The sequence below is a fragment of the Octodon degus genome, unplaced genomic scaffold, assembly GCF_000260255.1.
Source record: "Octodon degus isolate 3935 unplaced genomic scaffold, OctDeg1.0 scaffold00229, whole genome shotgun sequence".
Lineage (NCBI taxonomy): Eukaryota > Metazoa > Chordata > Mammalia > Rodentia > Octodontidae > Octodon > Octodon degus.
Genome location: NW_004524805.1, coordinates 2,756,979 through 2,767,796, shown reverse-complemented (window position 1 = coordinate 2,767,796; position 10,818 = coordinate 2,756,979). Strand labels below are relative to the sequence as shown.

At 34.5% G+C, this 10,818-nt stretch overlaps 1 protein-coding gene across 3 annotated transcripts in view; it reads left to right on the top strand.

The window, feature by feature from the left end:
- Positions 1-10,818, top strand: part of Stxbp5 (syntaxin binding protein 5) — a 190,057-nt gene that overhangs the window by 167,492 nt on the left and 11,747 nt on the right. For all 3 annotated transcript variants that reach the window (XM_023705777.1, XM_004645484.2, XM_004645485.2), the window contains 3 exons: positions 2,466-2,835; positions 3,132-3,297; positions 9,536-9,647. In XM_023705777.1, the coding sequence (XP_023561545.1) occupies positions 2,466-2,835; positions 3,132-3,297; positions 9,536-9,647 (648 nt within the window). The remainder of the gene's footprint in view (positions 1-2,465; positions 2,836-3,131; positions 3,298-9,535; positions 9,648-10,818) is intronic.

Here is a 10,818-nt window from a genome sequence, read left to right as displayed (position 1 = left end):
GAGAGAGAGAGAGAGAGAGAGAGAGAGAGAGAGAGAGAGAGGCAAAGAAAAGAAAAACACTGGCTCCCAAATTAACATGAACAATTCAGCTGACTTCATCAAGACTGTAAAGCTAAACACTCTTTAAGTAAAACAAAGTACAAAATAAGACTTCCTAGGAAAATTGCTAGCTTTAGAATATGTCTTGAGAAAAAGGAAAATTTATAGTGATTAAAGCTATAATAACTGCTATTTCTAATTTTTTTTTTACCAGCCTGTTCAAAGTATGTAGTGAAATTATTCACTTGTCAAACCTGGACTAGTGGTTACAGTTACTAAGTTTAGCCAATGAAAGTAGGGGGTTGGGGGCTGGGGAGATGGCTCAGTAGAATAAGTGCCTCCCTGGCAAGCACAAGGGCCTGAGTTCAATCCCCCATTCCACAAAAAAAAAAAAAAAAAAAAAAAAAGAAAATAAGGGATTCCCAGTCAGATTTTAGTTTCATGTGACAAATATTTTTTTAAATACAAGTGCGTCCAGTGCAGTATTTAGAAAGATATATGGTATTGGAACGTATTTTTACTAAAAGGGCATGTTTATCTGAAATTCAGCTCCAACTACATGTCCTTTATTTTATTTGACAGCACTAATGTATTGAAAACAGCAGGGCAGAGAAAAAAAAAGTATATCTTCTAAGATAAAATTTGAAAGAACATCAAGAACTCTTAGAAATAAAATAATTTATGGAAAAGTTTTTTGTAAACTATAAAAAATGATTACAAACATATAATAAAACATGAAAAATCTTTAAAATAAGAACTAGAAAACTAAGTCAATTCTGTGTCCTCCTTTAACTTATTTAAAAATGGGCAAAGGCTGGGGAGATAGCTCAGTGGAATAAGTGCTTGCCTGGCAAACGCAAGGTCCTGAGTTCAATCCCTGGTACCACCCTAAAAAAACTCTTAACTTCTTACTATTTTCCCCGCCCCCAGGGCTTACTGAGATGGTAGTTGAGACTAGATGTGATGGTGCGCACGTGTAATTCCAACATGTGGGAGGCTGTAAACAGGAGGATCACTACAAGTCCGATCTAAGTAGTGAGACCCTGTGGACCTTGTACTAAATATATAATATATAATATATAATATATAATATATAATATATAATATATAATATATATATATTAAAGCATTTTGTGCATTTTTTAGGATATGTGGGAAGTTAAAAGTAAATAGTAAACATGACTCCTAAATTAAGGCTATAAACTAACCAAATTAATATTATATTGACATATATTGGTAGTTTAAAAGCAAATTATGATTTTAGAAATATATGGAATTTTTCTCATGACCTTCCATATCAGTACAGTATTAGAAGTGTAAGTTAAGCTACATACATAGTTTAAATTTCTGTAATTGCCACTAAAGTACTAAAAAATAAGTGAAATTAATTTTAATAACATGCTGTTGTTTTAGCATGTACTACTTGTTTTTAAAGTACTGATATATTTTACATTTAAGATTCTTTTCTTTGTACTGAAGTCCTCAAATCTGATGTGTGCTCTCCTCTGTAGAATACCACAGCTGCCCACCCACCACAGTTTGGACATGGCATTTTCAGTGCTCTGCAGCCACATGTGACTAGTGCTTGCCCTATGGGAAGCACAGCTACAGTTGCCACATGCTGTCTGCGTGCTCGTACTTGTTGATAGCACATGTGCTAAGCAGGAGACACAGATCCAGTTGATGGTGAATCTGTAGGTCAGATACGTGCTAAGGAAAGGTGCATGTGAAACCACCAGAGACCAGCAGGCTGGTGTGAAGGCAACATGGTGTGAAATTGATTGTGCCTGGGTGCATGCAGATAGAGGGTAAAAAGGTCATTGGTGGGGGTACAGAGAAAAACAGAGACTCTTTTTGTAGGGTTTGGACAAAAGGGATCAATTGGGGAGGTCAGGTGAGGTGTCCGTAAGGGGGCCAGGGACTTCAGGTAAGGAGATCTGAGCAAACTCCTATAGTAAAAGTGCTCGGAATGTCTGGTACGAGTGGATGTTGTCAGATAGATGTCCTGGCTGGGCAGTTTCTTACTTTCCTTCTCTCTTGTTTACAAAATCCTGTGCTATATTTTTGGGGCAGCACCTATGGTGAGCTGGAAACAATTTGTATGCCAAAAAACAGGTTGGGTGCTGGGGAAGTCATGCTCAAATTGAGCCTGACATGCATGTTTTCAAATTCATGTTTAATTAAATTGTAAGTTAAATTGTGAGTTGTAAATAATTAATGGCATTTACCTACTTGAGAAGTGTAACTGTAGTAGTTTTCCCAGATAATATCATGTTTGATTTTTCTAATCCTATGAATGACCTAGGATGTCATTTCAGTTTTACATGTTTAATATTTTTGAGTGTCTAGTGTCAGAATTGGAAATAGCATATTTACTGAATATGAATTAAAATGTTTGAGTGACTTACTAAACATCTGCATTTTAGGTACTATACTGAGGTTAAAAGGTGCAGTCTTGAGAATGGCATTTCTGGACACCACAGGCTGCCTAATGCCACCTGCTTATGAGCCCTGGAAAGAACACAACGTTCCTGAAGAAAAAGATGAAAAGGAAAAATCAAGAAGAAGGCGGCCTGTCTCAGTATCACCCTCCTCTTCTCAGGAAATTAGTGAAAACCAGTATGCAGTGATATGTTCTGAAAAGCAAGCTAAAGTAATCTTACTGCCAACCCAGAACTGTGTTTATAAACAAAACATTACAGAGACCTCATTCGTGCTTCGCGGAGATATCGTAGCATTGAGTAACAGTATCTGCCTGGCATGTTTCTGTGCCAATGGCCACATTATGACATTCAGGTAAGAATGAGATTTTTTTAAAAACAAATATGGCATTTCTTCCCTCAAATCATATTATAGAATTATGCTCAGTTTGAAAGAAATCCTTTTTGTTTATACTATTACACCCTCAAAATTGATTTTCATTCAGTTAACTAATGAAAAAATAAATGATAAATACAAATAAATTTTATCCCCCACTCAGATATAAACCAAATTATAAAATTTTCAAAGTCTTTGCCATTTTTAACTTCTATAATACTCTATTCAAGACTAAAACCTACCATTTTTTAACAAGTCTTAATTTTCTCCTGAAGTTTGCCAAGCTTAAGGCCTCTGTTGGATGTGTATTACTTGCCTCTCACCAATATGCGGATAGCAAGAACGTTCTGCTTCACCAACAATGGACAAGCATTGTATCTTGTTTCACCTACAGAAATTCAGAGACTAACATATAGTCAGGAGACCTGTGAAAATCTTCAGGTAAATAACAAAGCTATTGCCATAATGTCTTGAGAGGTGAAAAATTCTCTGAAGACCCTTATATTGTCTGTCCCTTTCTTTTATAGGAATATGCTAAAGAACCTATTTAGGGAAGCTCAAAACCTTTTTATTATACTGCTTTGAGAGTTCTGTGATAAAATTTCTCTCACCATACTTATATTTCATGAAGGACTTCATTTTATTGGTACATGTTTGTCTTTCTAGGGATAAAAAAGAAATATGAAATATCACATACATTTTGCACCCAGTGTACATAGAATAAATATCTATCATAGATGTACACATGTGACCTTTTTAAAGAAGTGTATCAATGTGAAAATAATATCTATTTTAGGCAAATTGTGTGAGCCATTGTTATATACACTATATTCACAAGGATATTTGTACATCCTTATACCTATCATATTTATGCATATTTATACATACTCAGTGTTTTCTATTTTTATTGGTTCTTGAGAGTCTGTCAGTGTTCTTGAGAGACAGTGAACACAGGCATTAACATGTCCTGCCCTTTGGAGTCACCAGTGATACATGCCTACTGGCCCATCAGGCAGTTTGTACCACTGGTGAAACAAATAGATCTAATAACTTTATTCAGTAATTTTACAAATAAAAGTAATGAAAAGCCACACAGTGGCACAGTCATACATGTACCCCCAGCAGTTAAGCCACCTGACAGTGAGACATAAAAATTATGGCCCTGTCATGACTATGTTAAATAAGACACTATGTCTTTTTTAGTATTTCAGTATCCTGTATGACAACATATATGTAATGAAATGGTCAGTGTGGCTTTTTAAAGTAAAAGTGTTCTTGAAATATTGCTTGACACTTAGGTGAAACTCTAAAGGAACTTTAGTCTTACTTGTAAATGTGAGTTTATGGTTTATTTTTAAAATAAGATTAAAGTCCAATTTACCTTTTATGCTGTACATTTACATGATTTTAAACAAATTACTGTCTCTGAGCTTCACCTTATTTAAAATTAGAGGAAAAGTGAGTACATATCTCAGAGTATGGTGCGGATTATAGAGGATGATACATAATGATTTGCCAACTCTGCCAGTACATTTGTGCTTACTAAATATCATGTTATTGTTAATTTAGAATGCTTTACTATAATGGAGATTTAGTCCTGAAGGTTGTAAACTTTGAAAATACAACAAATTAAATGTGGCATTCTATTTGATTTATTTTATTATTAATTTCATTGATACAATTTAGATATACATATTGATCACGTTCATCATAGGAATTTGTACCTGTTCATGACATACCTTCATTCTTTTGTGTTTCCCATTTTCTTCTTGCCCTTCCAATCTTTCTTGCCCTTCTCACTTACAAAGCTTTCTTTCCATTTTATCTTTCCTTTCTCATTTTTCCCTTCTTTCCTTTCCCCCTCCCTTCTCCTTACATCCTTTTTCCTTTTGAACAATCTCTTCCTGTTTCATAAAACGTATTCTACAATTTGCTTCTTATTTATACTTTTCAGTTTCTCACACCAGAGAAATCGTGTGATTTTACATGAGTTTCTCCAATTTATTTCACTTAAGAGTATGGTTTCAAAGTCCATCTATAAATATGACATTTTAGATATAAGTTCCAATTTATGTTTGAGTGAAAATAGATTTTCTAATTTTGCTAAGTTTCTGATATAAAATTTTGTTTTTTATTTGAAAGGCAAACCTCAAAGTTTTGTTGTGTTTTTTCTTGCTAGTGAAATGTTATTTTTGAAGAAATAATATGGACAATTGACTATATTCTTAATTCACTTCTATCTGAAATTTGTGCTCTTAATCCAACTATATAAAACTCTAAACTTTGTCACATTACTGAGATCATTCTGTTCTTTTTTTTTTTCTTTCTTTCTTTCTTTTTTTTAGGGCAGAATATATTTACTGATGGAAAGAAAGCTCCTGTCCTAGAGAGGGACAGAAGCGGGGCCCAAGTGGGTTGTTCCCTCATTCTGTACTTTCAACATAGCTATTCTTTAGTGCGAGTCAATAGCAGTTATAGTAACCTTTACTTATTTTTGTTTAAATGAAATTATTTTTAGTAGTAAATTTGTATTTCAATAATTGTATTATATGCCATTAGGAAACCAAGGTAAATGAAAATTCATCACTCTTTTAGGAGTTTATGATTGCATATTTTCTTGGGACAATATTAGCATTTTTTTACATGTGGATTTTTAGTACCTGGAAGAAATTCCTTGGTGAAAATTTAAAAAATGTTTACAAATATTAGTAGACTTTCTAGCCAAGTTGAAATTTAGGGATCAGATTAGCCTTTTTTCCTCAAACAACCTAAGAAAAGTAAACAAAAATTCAACAAAACTCAGGAAAGAGTAGTGTTCAAGATCTTGGACATCAGGCAAAAAAGCAATCCCTAGAGGAAGGAAACAAGGTGCCCCAGCTTTAATGTCTTTACTGACTTGTGAGAATATAGTACAGAGAAGGTACTTAGGTGTGCCGTATTAGAACCAAGAGTTTGGGCACACCAAGAATGTTAGCAAAACTACCGAGAGAGGGAACCCTGGAAATCTGCAGGGGGTCACTTAAGAGTGTTCTATGGAATGTTGCTCAGCATGTGTGTGTGAGTAAAGTCTATCCAGTGAAAAAGCTGTCTGAAAGCACTAGCCATGCCTGGTACCTGGGCCAGAAACAGTGCCTATTTTAATAGCTAGACTAGAAAAATTTATAGTTTGTGAGTATTTTAGTTTCCTGAGACTTAGGTAATAAATTATCACAAATGGGATGGGGGGAAAGCAGGAAATTATTTGTTCATACTTATGGAAAATTAGAAGTCCAAAATCAGTTTCACTAAGCCAAGCTCAAAATCCTTATAGGTCCTTCCTGCCACCAGGAAAATTGGTTCCTTATCTTTTAAGCTTCTGGTGGCTGCAGCCTCCTTTTACTGCCTCCTTTTAGTCCAGTCTGCCTCCATAGCCACATGACAATGTTGCCTCCTTTTTTCTGTGTCTGTCATAATTTCCTGTGTTTGTCTCTCTTAAGATGGATTTACAACTCATCCAGAGAATATGGGATAATGTTCCCAGGTTAAGGCACAGACCTGTTTTCCAGTCCAGGTAACATTTGTGAGTTATAGGGATTTGAGCTTGATAATCTGGATGACCATTTTTAAGCCTGTGCTCCCAATCTGCCTAACAGATTATGAAAGCAAGATCCAAAAGGCCTAAAATGTTTCTTCATGTACCTTAGTGAAGCTCAAGAAAATTTACAGGAACTAAGACATAGCCTGCTCCCAAGAAGTTAAAACTCACAAAGTCCATTATCCTGTCAGATTACCAGGCAGGCAATGATACAGAAAAATAGGACCCCTGATGAGGGTATTAGACCAAAATGGACATAAGTGTTAGAATTCATACTAAAGGATATGAAACCATTAATATTGCTGTGTTCCAGATATTCAGAAACTTATGGAGAAACATGGAAAGTATAGAAGATCAAAGTCAGAATTCTGAAAGTGAGAAGCTACAGTACTTGAGATTGAAAACAAATGAGTGGCACACATTGTAGAAGATTGGTGAACTAGAAAATGTACCAATAGGGAAAAATAACTAAATGTTTAAATTTATAGCATTAATTGTATAGCACTAAAATTCCTGTAGTTTTGAAAGGAGATCTCAAGGCAGTAACCTCAGCTTCCACCTTAAGAAACTGAAATAAAAGCAAATTGAATTCAACATTAACAAAAACAAAGAAAGTAATACATATCCTAAGGGTAGTCAGTGAAAAAGAAAACAGGAAAACAATAATGAAACCAAGGGTAGAGTCTATGAGAGGATCAGTGTAGTATAATTAAACTCAAAGTTGTAAATTTCCAGTATTGCGAATGAGAACATTATTATTTCTTGATAGATACTATAGAAATTAAATGAATAGTGGAGGTTTATGAACAGTTTCATATCAATATATATTTTAAAATTTCAATGAAATAGACAAATTCCTACACTGACTTTAGAGACACAAAATTATCAAAGCTCAGCCTAAGAAAAGATAACTTGAAAGTCCTATTTTTATTCAAGAATTTGAAATTAAAGTTAGCAACTTTGGACCAAAGAAAACTTCCAGGCCTGGATAGTTTTCTTTTGAACTCTTATCAGTAGTTCAGGAAAAACTATTTCTATACAATTCTTCCAAAAATTGAATCAGAGAAATGCTTCACAACTTACTCTATGAAACAAACATTAACTTCCACCAAAACTGAAGGGTCATTATAAGAAAAAGAACCTGCATGTAATACAATATCCATCACAAAAGTAATAGCAAAAATTCTAAGCAAAATTCAATTCAACAATATAGCAAAATGATAATGCACAGTGTTTCAGTGAGATTTATCCCAGGACAGTAGAGTTCAAGATTTGAAAATCAGTGTAATGCTTTGTATCAAGAAACTAAAAAAAAAAAAAAAAGAGCAATTCAGAAAATTCATCATCCATTCTTGATTTTAGAAAAATCTCAGCTGAAATACTGAACTTTTTGAAGCTGGAAAAAGACATTCGTTCTTACCACTCCAGTGTTGTTTTTAGGATTCTAATCAGTAAGTACATTTAGGCAAGGATGAGAGGGATGATGCCAGGGAGAGAGAGAGCCAGAGAGGGAAAGAGGGAATCACCACTGGAAAAGAGAAAGTAAAAGCTTTTTATTTATATATGGTCATGTATATGGGAAATTTGAACAAATCTACCCAAAGAGATACTTGAGTTTTGCGAAGATGGAAGGGATGAGATTAATATGCAAAAATAATTTCATTTATGTGTAGTAGTAAATATTTGGAAAGTGATATTTAAAAAGCAATATTTTCAATAGCAACAAAAAAGTGAAATACTTTTAGATAAATCTGACACAAATATGAAAGAACTCTACACTAGAAAGCTACAAAAATGAATGAAATATATTAAATATATTTAAATTATTAAATATATTAAAATATAGGTTTATTTGTGGATCCAAAAATTGAGTATGGCTAAGATATTGATTCTTCCAAAATTGATCTATAGATTTAAGGTAATCCAGAATCCCAGTGGGGCTTCTTTTGTCATGGCAGTCAACAAGTTTATTCTAAAATTCATGTGTATGTGCAAGAGAACTGAAGTCCACTAAAGAGCAAACAAGATGTTAACACTACCATAGTTTATGAATGCTAAAGTTACATTAATCAAAACAAGATGATGATGGTATCAAGATAGAAACTTAGGTCAGTGAATCAAGACAGAGCCTTCAGAAATAAACTTACAATACAAAAAACTAATTTTTAAAAAAGGCAATACAATGGAGAAATATTACTGTTTCAACAAATGATTCTGGAGCAACTGAAATCCAAAATGCAAAAACAAAAAAAGCAAAAAATAAAAATCCTTTAATCTATGTACAAAAATATACTCACAGATTTTGGACCTACATGTACACCAAAAAAAAACCTGTAACAGTTCTGCAACGAAACAATAGAAAATCTACCTTGGGTAAAGCAAAGATTTCTTAGCTACAACCAAAAGCATCATCTTTAAAAAAAAAGTTAATAACTTTAACAAAGCTTAAAACTTTTTCTTTTCAAAGCACACATAAGAGATTTAAAAAGACAAGCCATAAACTAAAATAAAATCTCGCCAAAGTTGTATCTAGTATAATGTTGTATGTAGACTATCTAAGACTCAGAGGAAGAGGGATAGTATGGGTGGAGGGTAGAAGTAATGAAACATATTACATGCATGTACAGTGGTCAGAATGAAACATGTTCATCTGTATAATGTATAACCAATTTCAAAAAATAAAATAGAAGCAAAAAAAGAAACTCCTTCAGCTCATCAGCAGGAAGACAACCAAAAAAATGTGGCAAAATACCCTAAGGGATATTTCACCTTGAAAATATGCTCAACATCATCCATCATTAGGGAGTTTTAAATTAAAAGCTCATTGAGTTCATTAGGTATGTTAGAGCCTAAGCAGAAATATCATCTTTACCTGAAATGCAAAGAAAGGAAATCCAGTGAAAGGAGCAGGCAATACATCTTAAAGATATACTCTCTGAATAAGTCAGTACCACCAGATCTGATCATTTGAAATATGCTCATTAATTGTGCATCTCAGCAGTTAACTGTCTAGATTTATACTAAAGAGTTTATAATAATGGTTTTGCTAATCATAGTTTAATTTCCCTGAACCCTAACAATGAAAATTTGTTTTGATTTTTAAAGGAAATGTTGGGTGAACTCTTCACTCCTGTAGAAACACCTGAAGCACCAAACAGGGGATTCTTTAAAGGCTTATTTGGAGGTGGTGCACAGTCTCTTGATAGAGAAGAACTATGTAAGTTGATTTGTTTAATTTGAATTGTTCACCATTTTTCTCTTTATCTCAATAATTAATATATCCACTTTTAACAAAATATATAGAAATATTTTGTCATTCCCAAATCAGGAAAATATTTTTTTAGGGGACCAAAGTAAGAATTCTTTAGAAGCAGAAAAGAAATATTAACAACTTTCAGTATACTTTAGAGAGTATTTTATTTAAATTAAATGTCATCTTTATTATTTTTAAGATTGTCTTTCACTGGTAAGTATGTTAATCAGATTTCTATCTGTGATAAAATATCTAAAAAAAATTGAATGAAGGAGAATCTATTTTGGCACACAGATTCAGAAGTTTTAATCCATGGTTGGGTCGTCTCTGTGGCTTCTGAGCATGTTGGAACTCAGTAGAGTAGATGGTGCATGGCAAATCAGAGCCGCTCACCTCACGGTGAGCAGAAAGCAGAGGGAGTGAAGGCACCGCACATAGTCCCAGCGTTCCTCTCAAGGGGAGGCCCGAAGTGAGTCTCCTCCCTCTGTTAGGCGCGAGCTCCTAGTGGTCCCAACCACACCAGCAATTGAGAACCAAGCTTCCAAAATGCGAGCTCTCTTTCAAGTATCTAAGGATTCGTAAGATCCTTACAATGATATTCCTTTCCTGGTCCCCAAGGCTCATGGACATCTTGTAGTACAAGGGAATATTTGCATAAAATTTGACAGTTGAACATCTCTAATTAAAAATATCTGCAATCTGGAATTCTTTAAAATTTGAAATTTTTTGAGTGTCAATTTGGCTCTCAAGTAGTTTTAGATTTTGTAGTTTTGGATTTTAGCTAGTCTGTCCATTTTATGTTCACAAGGAAAAGTATTGTGCCTGAACATTTTATTAGATAACTGAAGATAATAAAAATCAGTCAAGAGACCCAGAGCGCAGGCCCGGCAGGTGAGTGAGACGACCCAGGCTGCGGGATCCTGAACAGACCCGGAGCGCAGGCCCGGTGAGTGAGTGAGACGACCCAGGCCGCGGGATCCTGAACAGACCCAGAGCACAGGCCGGCGAGTGAGTGAGATGACCCAGGGCTGGGTGGGATCCTGAATAGACCCAGAGCACAGGCCCAGCACAGAACCCTTTAGCAGAACTCCCTACAAAGAGGCTAGAGGCAAGACCCACCCAGCTGATTCAGGAG